The sequence below is a fragment of the Lipotes vexillifer genome, unplaced genomic scaffold, assembly GCF_000442215.2.
Source record: "Lipotes vexillifer unplaced genomic scaffold, Lipotes_vexillifer_v1.1 scaffold1061, whole genome shotgun sequence".
In the NCBI taxonomy this organism is placed as follows: Eukaryota; Metazoa; Chordata; class Mammalia; order Artiodactyla; family Lipotidae; genus Lipotes; species Lipotes vexillifer.
Window position 1 is genome coordinate 1,068,745 of NW_006789959.1, and position 12,590 is coordinate 1,081,334.

The 12,590-nt window shown below is 37.1% G+C and overlaps 1 protein-coding gene across 2 annotated transcripts in view; it reads left to right on the top strand.

The window, feature by feature from the left end:
* The window catches only part of SNX13 (sorting nexin 13), a 154,953-nt gene extending 142,670 nt beyond the window's left edge, over positions 1–12,283 (top strand). Inside the window, exons 23-26 of one of the 2 annotated variants that reach the window (XM_007463059.1) lie at positions 244–389; positions 643–711; positions 2,629–2,741; positions 10,987–12,283. In XM_007463059.1, the coding sequence (XP_007463121.1) occupies positions 244–389; positions 643–711; positions 2,629–2,741; positions 10,987–11,234 (576 nt within the window). In that variant the 3' untranslated portion in view covers positions 11,235–12,283. The remainder of the gene's footprint in view (positions 1–243; positions 390–642; positions 712–2,628; positions 2,742–10,986) is intronic. The other variant, XM_007463058.1, reaches the window with a different exon arrangement.
* Positions 12,284–12,590: the final 307 nt, after the last annotated feature.

Genomic DNA, 12,590 nt, shown 5'->3' on the forward strand with positions numbered 1-12,590 from the left:
TTCCCTACAGCCTTGGAATTTATTCATCATTGTAGAGTTGTAAAATTCTGTGTTCTGTCAAAATGGCTGTTAAAAATATTTTTTCTAAATTAGAATGAAATGTTGGTTACAAAGGCTGTAGTAGAACTTGTTCTCCGACCTGTAAATAGTAACAATCATTTGGTAAAAGCAGCAAAATTAGCCATTCATAGTAGATAGGTAACTCAAATAAACGTATCCTTATTTCTTCCCATATTTTGTCAGGTGGATGACAATATTCCACTTAGGGTAATGCTGCTTCTCATGGATGAAGTATTCGACTTAAAAGAGAGAAATCAGTGGTTGCGAAGGAATATCAAAAACCTACTTCAGCAGCTTATTAGAGCCACATATGGTGATACTATTAATAGGTACCACTTTTTTTTCTTAAACTACTTAGAGCTGATCTTACTTAGCTTTTGAAGTTTTACTTCTGGAAGTAGATTGCTCAACCTTTTGTAGGTGAATTTCCTTCTCTGGGTCTTTGAAGATCGTTAAAGCAGACTATTGCTCTGAGATAATCTTCATACAAATTAAGTTGCTTATTTCATGAAAGTAATGTTTCTTTATTTTATTCACCTTCTAAAATCTTGACCTTACTCATTTGAATTTCCTTACTTTCAGAAAAATAGTTGACCATGTTGACTGGATGACCTCACCTGAGCAAGTAGCCGACTTAGTGAAACGTTTCAGGTATGTCTTAAGACACAGTCACTTCTTTCAGATAGTACAGAGTTGAGCATTGTTATCACTAACTTTCATTGCATTCCTTCTCTTCCTGGCCTTAAAGTTGGTTTTAGTCATCACTGATGAGCAAAAAGACTTGCAAGAATTATAAACATTTGTCCCATGGACCTATTCATCTTTGTTTTTTTAAAACCAGAATAGAAAAAAGTATAAATGAAAAATCTTTAAGATGTTAGGCTACATTTTATCATAGTAATGTGGCTTTAAAATAATTGAAATATTAATGTAGACATGGCATGGTCATATAATCAGGTTACCTAGTTTCCAGGATTAATTTTTCTCAGTTGTATTTGCTAACCTTGATTTGATTGATGATTGATTGGCTGGCTGGCTGGCAGCATGGGGTCTTCATTGCTGCATGCTGGCTTTCTCTAGTTGCCGCGAGCGGGGACTACTCTTCGTTGTGGTGCGTAGGCTTCTCATTGCAGTGGCTTCTCTTGTTACGGAGCATGGGCTCTAGGTGGGCGGGCTTCAATAGTTGCAGCACGTGGGCTCAGTAGTTGTGGCACGTGGGCTCAGTAGTTGCGGCACATGGGCTTAGTTGCTCCGTGGCATGTGGGATCTTCCCAGACCAGGGATCAAACCCATATCCCCTGCGTTGGCAGGCGGATTCTTAACCACTGCACCACCAGGGAAGTCCCTGCTAACCTTGATTTTAAATGAAGAAATTTAGAAATATGTATGTCCATGGTCTAAATTTTTATTAACTATTTGAACCTCTGAAAAGGTTCAGATTAAGAGTAGTGATACTCCAATTCATATGTTCATTCTACAAAAATATTCTGAACCCCTTCTCTGTGTCTAGCCCTCTTACCAGGAACTGAGAGGTAAGGTTCAGTCCCTTCAAGGAAAGCATGCCATGGCAGACAAATAAACGACTTTTCTAAAAGCGAGAGATAAGCAAGGCGTAAACATTCACAGCATCACGTACTTTGAAGTAACAGAAAGAAGGGAACTGTGAACACTGTTTACTTGGCACTGTCCAACTACTTTATGTATACTTTCTGATTTTATCCTATTTTATGAGATAGGGATTTTTCTCTCCGTTTTGTTACAAGGAAATTGAGGGTTTGAGAAGTTAAGCAGCTTGCCCAAAGCCTCATGTGCTGGACAGTGGCGAAACAGGTCTCTCTAATCTGAAGCTAAGTTTCTCCTCACAATACCATACTGTTTCTAAAAGCTGTACCACCTGCCCTGGCACCTTCATTCTGTTTCAGGGTGGGTAAATATTGTTCTTCTGGAGCACTGATTCTCAACCTTGCCTGCACACTGGAATCACTTGGAGAGCTTTAAAAAGTACTAATGCTTAGGTCCCATCTGCAAACAGTCTGATTTAGTTAATCTGGTGATGGCCCTGGTCCTTAAGCTCTTTTAAAGCTCCCAGGTGTTTTCTAATGTGCAGTCAGAGTTAAGAAGGACTACTCTGGGCAGTCTCTTTCTCTCAGACCAATTCCCAGATGTAAGCTTAGTTACTGTGCTCAGTTCCTACCTTTGGCCTGAGAACTAGGGAACAGGAATCAAGCACACTGTGAAAGTAAAGGAGAATGGATTAAATATGTGAAAGAAACATTGTAATCAATACAGCTCTAAGGTGTGGGTGCAGAATTTGTTTTATATTGGCTTAGTTTTAAGTTGTTCCAGGGCATACTTCTGTTATTTTTTCTTGTATATATCCTTTTACACCTAAAATTGAACCCTGTATGTAGTTACTGTTTGTTGAATATCACACCTATATAAAATTGCAGAAGTGTTTCCTTTTTCTGTTTACATTTGTGTTTTCTGTAGAAAATTGGAATAATTTTACCAACTTGTATCATTAGAAAATGAAAATATTTACAAAATTTATTTAATCTTCTTAAATAGAGATACCTTTTGGCCAAATGGCATTTTAGCAGAGACTGTTCCATGCAGAGATAAAGCTATTCGAATGAGAACAAGAGTTGCAGGAAAAACTAAGTTACTTTCAATTATGCCAGGTAAGTGAACATTTTTAGAATAAATCTTATTAATTTGTACTTCTTCTGAATTTAAGGCATTGATCATGCTAAGTATAGCTGCCTTTTGACTATAATAACTATCATTTGATGGCTTATCATATACTAGGCACTGTGCTAGGCATTTCTCATATATCTTTAACTAACCCTCATAACAACCTTATGAAGCCTAGGTACTGTTAACATCACAGTTTTATATGTGAGGAAACAGAAGCTCAAAGGGGTTAAGTGAGTCACCCAAGGTTTATAGCTAGTAAGTGAGTGTTGGGACTCTGACTCAGTTCTGAGTTCCCTGAAAGCCACTGCTTTCAACCACTTGAATAAAAAGTGTTGCTTTTAACCACTTCACTTTGCTGCCTTGAAACATTTTGAGAATGAAGTTGATGATAAATTCTGTGACAGATGAAAGGGCTGATAAAAGTATATGAAGTATGAGGTTTTCAGGAAGAATATTTGTTCTACTTAAGAGAACAAACACATTTTTTCAAAGAATCCCTTTGAAACAACTGATTGGCCCATTCTTAATCTTTACTAAAACGTGATCCTAAAGAAAGTATACATAGTGGCATTCTGTTGGTCTAATTTGAGTTACTTTAGAACACTGCTGTCTCACTAATTTAGATTCACTTTGTCCGTTTTGTCTTCTCTCAATAAGAGCAGTTTTGTGTAGTTGGGTGGTTGTTTGATCTCTTCTTTGGTTATAAATATCTTTGAAAATACCTAGATATCTCTTCACATTTTAATTGTGGATGTAGAGAATAGAAAAATATTTAAGTTCTCAATATTTATTTCTTTTCATATAATTTTATTTTTAATTTAAACTATATTTTCATTATAGATTTTAATCAACTTTGTCTTCTGACAGGTTGGAAATTTGCCACATAGCTATTTATTCTGCTCTATAGACTATACTGTTGCATTTGGAGATAAAAAGCAAGTGACAGAAATAACATTTTAGAAAAATAAAAAGAAACAATAACCTAGGATATTAATATACTGTTAGAATAAACCAGATGGTGCTGTAGACTGACTCAGTTATGTGGCTGGAAGAAATCTTAATGCATTTATACAGTAAATATTTATTGAGAGCCTTTCATGAGCCAGACACTATTCTTTACACTTATCGTTGCCTTCTTGGAGTTTACATTCTACTAGGGAGACACAGAAAACAGATGAAAGAAATAGATAAAGCACAGTATGTTGGATAGTGGTAAGTACTGAGGAGACAGTGCAGGAAAAGGAAGGTGTCAGTTGAGTTGCAGTTGCAGATAGGATAGCCATTGGGGGCCTCCCTGAGATGATGACACTTATGTGAAGACTTGAAAGAAGTGAGGATAGATGTAAAAGTATATATTTTTATATATACATAATCCCTCACCTGTTTTTTAGTAAATTTAAAAACTATTTGCTTTAAATGATATTGTACCCTAGTTAGAAATATACATTTTGGAAGTTGCATGTTTCTTTCAAGAGCAATAAAGTATTGTTTTTGAGGCCCCTGCTATAGGGTCCTGACTATGAATAAGAAGAATAATAGGAGATTGGTTCAAGATGGCAGAGTAGAAGGACATGCTCTCACTCCCTCTTGCGAGAGCATCACAGTCACAACTAACTGCTGAACAGTCATCAACAGGAAGACACTGGAACTCACCAAAAAAGATAACCCCACATTCACAAAGGAGAAGCCACAATGAGACAGTAGGAGGGGCGCAATCACAATAAAATCAAATCCCATAACTGCTGGGTGGGTGATTCACATACTGGAGGACACTTATACCACAGAAGTCCACGCATTGCAGTGAAGGTTCTGAGCCCCGTATCTGGCTTCCCAACCTGGGGGTCCGGCAACAGGAGGAATTCCTAGAGAATCAGACTTTGAAGACTGGCGAGATTTGATTTTAGGACCTCGACAGGACTGGGGGAAACAGAGTCTCCACACACAAAGTAGTGTGCGCATCAGGACCCAGGGGAAGGAGCAGTGACCCCGTAGGAGACTGAACCAGACCTACTTGCTAGTGTTGGAGGGTCTCCTGCAGAGGTGGGGGGTGGCTGTGGCTCACCCTGAGGACAAGGACACTGGAAGCAGAAGTTTTGGGAAGTACTCCTTGGCGTGAGCCCTTCCAGAGTCCGCCATTATTCCCACCAAAGAGCCCAGGTAGGCTCCAGTGTAGGGTCGCCTTAGGCCAAACAACCAACAAGGAGGGAACCCAGCCCCACCCATCAGCAGACAAGCAGATTAAAGTCTTACTGAGCTCTGCCCACCAGAGGAAAAGCCAGCTCTTTTGCTCTGGTGGGCAAATCCCTCCCAACAGGAACTTGTACAAGCCTCTTAGCCTCATCCACCAGAGGGCAGGCAGCAGAAGCAAGAACTACAATCCTGCAGCCTGTGGAACAAAAACCATACTCACAGAAAGACAGACAAGATGAAAAGGCAGAGGGCTATGTACCAGATGAAGGAACAAGATAAAACCCCAGAAAAACAACTAAATGAAGTGGAGATAGGCAACCTTCCAGAAAAAGAATTCAGAATAATGATAGTGAAGATGATCCAGGACCTCGGAAAAAGAATGGAGGCCAAGATCGAGAAGATGCAAGAAATGTTTCACAAAGACCTAGACGAATTAAAGAACAAACAAACAGAGATGAACAATACAATAACTGAAATGAAAAATACACTGGAAGGAATCAACAGCAGAATAACTGAGTCAGAAGAACGGATAAGTGACCTGGAAGACAGAATGGTGGAATTCGCTGCTGCAGAACAGAGTAAAGAAAAAAGAATGAAAAAAATTGAAGACAGCCTATGAGACCTCTGGGACAACATTAAACGCAACAACATTCACATTACAGGGGTCCCAGAAGGAGAAGAGAAAGAGAAAGGACCAGAGAAAATATTTGAAGAGATTATAGTCAAAAACTTCCCTAACATGGGAAAGGAAAAGCCACCGAAGTCCAGGAAGCTCAGAGAGCAAAAATTAAAGACAAAGAAAAATTATTGAAAGCAGCAAGGGAAAAACGACAAATGACATACAAGGGAACTCCCATAACGTTAACAGCTGATTTCTCAGCAGAAACTCTACAAGTCAGAAGGGAGTGGCATGACATATTTAAAGTGATGAAACGGAAGAACACACAACCAAGATTACTCTACCCGGCAAGGATCTCATTCAGTTTCGATGGAGAAATCAAAATCTTTACAGACAAGCAAAAGCTAAGAGAATTCAGCACCACCAAACCAGCTCTACAACAAATGCTAAAGGAACTTCTCTAAGTGGGAAACACAAGTGAAGAAAAGAACCTATAAAAACAGACCCAAACAATTAAGAAAATGGTAATAGGAACATACGTATCGATAACTACCTTAAATGTGTATGGATTAAATGCTCCAACCAAAAGACACAGGCTCACTGAATGGATACAGAAATAAGACCCATATATGTGCTGTTTACAAGAGACCCACTTCAGACCTAGGGACACATCCAGACTGAAAGTGAGGGGATAGAAAAAGATATTCCATGCAAATGGAAATCAAAAGAAAGCTGGAGTAGCAATACTCATATCAGATAAAATAGACTGTAAAGAATGTTCCAAGAGACAAGGAAGGACACTACATAATGATCGAGGGATCAATCCAAGAAGAAGATATAACAATTATAAATATATATGCACCCAACATAGGAGCACTGCAATGTATAAGGCAACTGCCAACAGCTATAAAAGAGGAAATTGACAATAACACAATAATAGTGGGGGACTTTAACACCTCACTTACACCAATGGAGAGATCATCCAAACAGAAAATTAATAAGGAAACACAAGTTTTAAGTTACACAACAGACCAGATAGATTTAATTGATATTTATAGGACATTTCATCCAAAAACAGCAGATTACACTTTCTTCTCAAGTGTGCATGGAACATTCTCCAGGATCACATCTTGGGTCACAAATCAAGCCTCAGTAAATTTAAGAAAATTGAAATCATATCAAGCATCTTTTCTGATCACAATGCTATGAGATTAGATATCAGTTACAGGGAAAAAAAACGTAAAAAACACAAACATGGAGGCTAAACAATACATTACTAAATAACCAAGAGGTCACAGAGGAAATAAAAAAATACCTAGAAACAAATGACAGTGAAAACAGTACGATCCAAAACCTGTGGGATGCAGCAAAAGCAGTTCTAAGAGGGAAGCCTATAGCAATACAATCCTACCTCAAGAGACAACAAACATCTCAAATAAACAATCTAACCTTACAGCTAAAAGAACTAGAGAAAGAAGAACAAACAAAACACAAAGTTAGTAGAAGGAAAGAAATCATAAAGATCAGAGCAGAAGTAAATGAAATAGAAACAAAGGAAACAATAGCAAAGATCAATAAAACTAAAAGGTGGTTCTTTGAGAAGATAAACAAATTGATAAACCACTAGCCAGACTCATCAAGAAAAAAGGGAGAAGACTCATATTAAAATTAGAAATAAAAAAGGAGAAGTTACCACAGACACCATAGAAATACAGAGCATCCTAAGAGACTACTACAAGCAACTCTGTGCCAATAAAATGGACAACCTGGAAGAAATGGACAAATTCTTAGGAAGGTATAACCTTCCAAGACTGAACCAGGAAGAAATAGAAAACATGAACAGACCAATCACAAGTAATGAAATTTAAACTGTGATTAAAAATCTTCCAACTAACAAAAGTCCAGGACCAGATGGCTTCACAGTTGAATTCTCTCAGACATTCAGAGAAGAGTTAACACCCATCCTTCTCAAACTCTTCCAAAATATTGCAGAGGAAGGAACACTCACAAACTCATTCTACAAGGCCACCATCACCCTGATACCAAAACCAGACAAAGATACTACAAAAAAAGAAAATTACAAACCAATATCACTGATGAGTAAAGATGCAGAAATCCTCAACAAAATACTAGCAAGCAGAATCCAACAACACATTAAAAGGATCATACAGCATGATCAAGTGGGGTTTATTCCAGGAATGCAAGGATTCTTCAGTATACGCAAATCAATCAATATGATACACCATATTAACAAATTGAAGAAGAAATACCATATGATCATCTCTAGATGTAGAAAAAGCTTTTGACAAAATTCAACATCCATTTATGATAAAAACTCCCCAGAAAGTGGGCACAGAGGGAACCTACCTCAACATAATAAAGGCCATATACAACAAACCCACAGCAGACATAATTCTCGTGATAATCATGAGAATCTGAAAGCATTTCCTCTAAGATCGGAGCAAGACAAGGATGTCCACTGTCACCACTATTATTCAACATAGTTTTGGAAGTCCTAGCCACAGCAGTCAGAGAAGAAAAATAAATAAAAGGAATCCAAATCAGAAAAGAAGAAGTAAAGCTGTCACTGTTTGCAGTTGACATGATACTACACATAGAGAATCCTAATGATGCCACCAGAAAACTACTAGAGCTAATCAACGAATTTGGTAAAGTTGCAGGATATGAAATTAATGCACAGAAATCTCTGGCATTCCTATACACTAATGATGAAAAACCTGAAAGAGAAATTAAGGAAACACTCCCATTTACCATTGCAGCAAAAAGAATAAAATACCTCGGAATAAACCTAGCTAAGGAGACAAAAGACCTGTATGCAGAAAACTATGAGACACTGATGAAAGAAATGAAAGACAATACAAACAAATGGAGAGATATACAATGCCATTGGACTGGAAGAATCAATATTGTGAAAATGACTATACTACCCAAAGCAATGTACAGATTCAGTGCAATCTCTATCAAATTACCAATGGCATTTTTTACAGAACTAGAACAAAAAATCTTAAAATTTGTATGGGGACACAAAAGACCCCGAATAGCCAAAGCAATCTTGAGAATGAAAAACAGAGCTGGAGGAATCAGGCTCCTGGACTTCAGTCTATACTACAAAGCTACAGTAATCAAGAAAATATGGTACTGGCACAAAGACAGAAATATAGATCAGTGGAACAGGATAGAAATCCCAGAGGTAAACTCATTCACCTATGGTCAACTAATCTATGACAAAGGAGGCAAAGATATGCAATGGAGAAACGACAGTCTCTTCCATAAGTGGTGCTGAGAGAACTGGACAGCTACACATAAAAAATGAAATTAGAACACTCCCTAACACCATACATAAAAATAAACTCAAAATGGATTAGAGACCTAAATGTAAGACCAGACACTATAAAACTCTTAGAGGAAAACATAGGAAGAACACTCTTTGACATAAATCACAGCAGGATCTTTTTTGATCTACCTCCTAGAGTAATGGAAATAAAAACAAACAAATGGGACCTAATGAAACTTCAAAGCTTTTGCACAGCAAAGGGAAACATAAACAAAACAAAAAGGCAACCCTCAGAATGGGAGAAAATATTTGCAAAGAAATCAATGGACAAAGGATTAATCTCCAAAATATATGAACAGCTCATGCAGCGCAATATTAAAATAACAAACCACACAATCCAAAAATGGGCAGAAGACCTAAATAGACATTTCTCCAAAGAAGATATACAGATGCCAAGAAGCACATGAAAAGCTGCTCAACATCACTAATTAATAGAGAAATGCAAATCAAAACTACAATGAGGTATCACCTCACACCAGTTAGAATGGGCATCATCAGAAAATCTACAAACAACAAATGCTGGAGAGGGTGCGGAGAAAAGGGAACCCTCTTGCACTCTTGGTGGGAATGTAAGTTGATACAGCCACTGTGGAGAACAGTATGGAGACTCCTTAAAAAACTAAAAATAGAATTACCATTTGACCCAGCAATCCCACTACTGTGCATATACCCAGAGAAAACCATAATTCAAAAAGACACATGCACCCCAGTGTTCATTGTAGCCCTATTTACAATAGCCAGGTCATGGAACCAACCTAAATGCCCGTCGACAGATGGATGGACAAAGAAGAGGTGGTACATATATACAATGGAATATTACTCAGCCATAAAAAGAAATGAAATTGGGTTATTTGTAGAGACGTGGATGGATCTAGAGACTCTCATACAGAGTGAAGTAAGTCAGAATGAGTAAAGCAAATATCGTATATTAACGCATATGTGTGGAACCTAGAAAAATGGTACAGATGAACTGGTTTGCAGGGCAGAAATAGAGACACAGATGCAGAGAACGAATGTATGGACACCAAGGGGGGAAAGGAGCGGGGGGTGGTGGTGGTGGTGTGATGAATTGGGCTATTGGGATTGACATGTACACAGTGATGTGTATAAAATGTATAACTAATAAGAACCTGCTGTATAAAAAAATAAAATTCAAGAATAAAAGAGAAAAAAAAGAATAATACATGGTGCTCCCATATTTACGTGTCTCTAGTAACTTCATGTTGCCCGTAAGTAAACTCCAAACTTGCTTACCCTGACAGTCACAGCACTGTCAGTTTTCCATTTTTTTCACCACTTTCTCTTACAGGAATCCTAAAATTCAACCAAACTTTACTACCCCATTTCTTGAGCCTGTCTTGTTTTTGTTTCCACTTTGTGCTCATTTGCTCATTCCTGTTCTTAAATCCTTCATCTGTTTGCACCTATGAAAATGCTGCCCAGGTAGCAAAATCTACTTCAGTTGTCACTTCCTTGAAGGGAACCTTTCCTTATTATCTCATGTTGCATTCCCTCCTTGTAAGTGTCTTTATGCTTTTAGTATTTTAATGGTACTGTTTCTGTGTTGCAAGTTTTTTGAAATCATAGATCAACTTTCACACATTTTCTTATAGTATTTCTGACTGCATTAAATGTAGTAGAAGTATGTGTTTAGTGTTTTAGAGTTTACAGATCACTTTTCACATCTCATCAAGGCTTTATAAATTCTTACAGTTGTAATAATATTGGTTATTATAAATTCCCATTTGACAGATGAGGATGCAAACTCAGGGTGGGTAATTTATCATATAGGTATTAAGGGACAAGATTACAACTCTAATTTGGGGTTTCCTACTTTCTCCTGTGCTGTATTTGTCTCACAGTATCTATTGTGTAAGTGCATGCATGCTTGCAAACGTATATAAGTTTTAAGTCAGTTATTAAACTTATATTAAGGTCATTAACTGAATACTTGCTACTTATCAGTTACTCTGCTTTGTACTTTACATACTTAGCATAGTTTAGGCCTTGGATTTCCTTTGAATAATGAATTGTGTTTATTTCCCCTCTCCCCCACTTCATTTAGATGAACTGAAGCACATTATTGGGGCTGAGACGACACGGAAAGGTATTCTTCGTGTTTTTGAAATGTTTCAGCACAACCAGTTAAATAGGAGGATGGTTTATGTCTTTTTGGAAGGCTTTTTGGAAAGCTTATTTCCACAGTATAAATTCCGTGACCTTTTCAACAGACTGCATTCACGGTCAAAGCAGATGCAGAAATATAAACAGAAACTTCAGACTACTCAAGCACCTTCTTTACAGAAAAGGTGACACTCCAATCTATGAAGCTGGTGTTCGTTTTGTCCAGGACTGATGGTATGGACGGATCTTCTGGGGCTTAACTCATATACTGTTGTGTCTGCACCAGTCTTTTAGTGTCTCAAAATAGATTATTAATACATCCATAAGACTGTGGTTCTTCTCATCCTTGTCTATAATCCAGCCACTACCAAGAGAGATTTCTGTGTCTTAAGTGATTTGGTGCATATTTTTGCAACACTGAGAGGATACTGCCCCCATCTCAAGCAAGAATGACGTTGGTCTCTTCCGTTTCAAACTAATCAGCATTCTCCAGCAATGACAAAGTGCCAGAGTGTATATATGAGAGCTAAGGAAAGCACAAAACAAGAGTTCACAGATAAACTGGCTGATTTGTTTAACAGTGGGAAACTGTGCAATGTACTGTTTGGAGGGATTTGTTTTGCATAATGATTTTATAGGTCTTTTTGAGAATTTTGATATAGTGTAGATAGCCAGGTGAGTGATCTTTGGAACATCTGTTTCAGGTCTAGGGAAAGTGACAGAATGCCCTTAAAATATGAAGTAACATATCCACATTACAGTTTTGTGACATAAAGTAAAAACCTAGTATAAAATAAAACCAGTCAAAACAGAAATTGCATTGGATTTTTTATTCATTGGTAGAAAACAGATTTTAATTGATTTTTATGTGTCTTAAGGGCTCTATTTCGCTCTTAACAGTACTCAGTCATAAGCTTTATTTTGGCATTCTGTGTGTAAAAAGAAGTTATGATGGCTCTTAGTTAAGTTACAAAATTATTACAGTTTTCTTTAAGAGATTACTGATTATATAATAGGGGCTATAATTTGTTGAAAGAACTGCCAAATACGTCTAAAAATGTGGAAATTTAAAAAACAGTACTCTATTGAAAGTTACTATATGATGGTTTTAAACTGTGATCTAGACATACGTTAGGTGATTGCAAAAATAGCAAATCAAAGGATTAAATGAGTTTATTAGTCGTATGTAAACATACAAATTCTTAACTCTATTATAGTGTACATATATGAAAATAAATAAAACAGAACTATAATATTTTTTAAAATAGGCTTTATTTATATTTTGCATAATGTAAAATTCTACTAAATAAAGCAAGTTGGCAAAACCCCTCGGTGTATACATTTAAGTCCCTAAAATAATTTTATACCAACAACAACGAAATACCTTTTCCAGTTTTGGAGCCTCTGCATTTCCTATAGTTTTCTCATTCTCCATTTGTCAGTCTTGGAAGTCTTCATATGTTTTGTATGCAGGATTTCTGCATAGTTTTAAATACTTCCACTGACTAAGGGTTTGGGTTTTTTGTTTTAAAAATATTTAACACT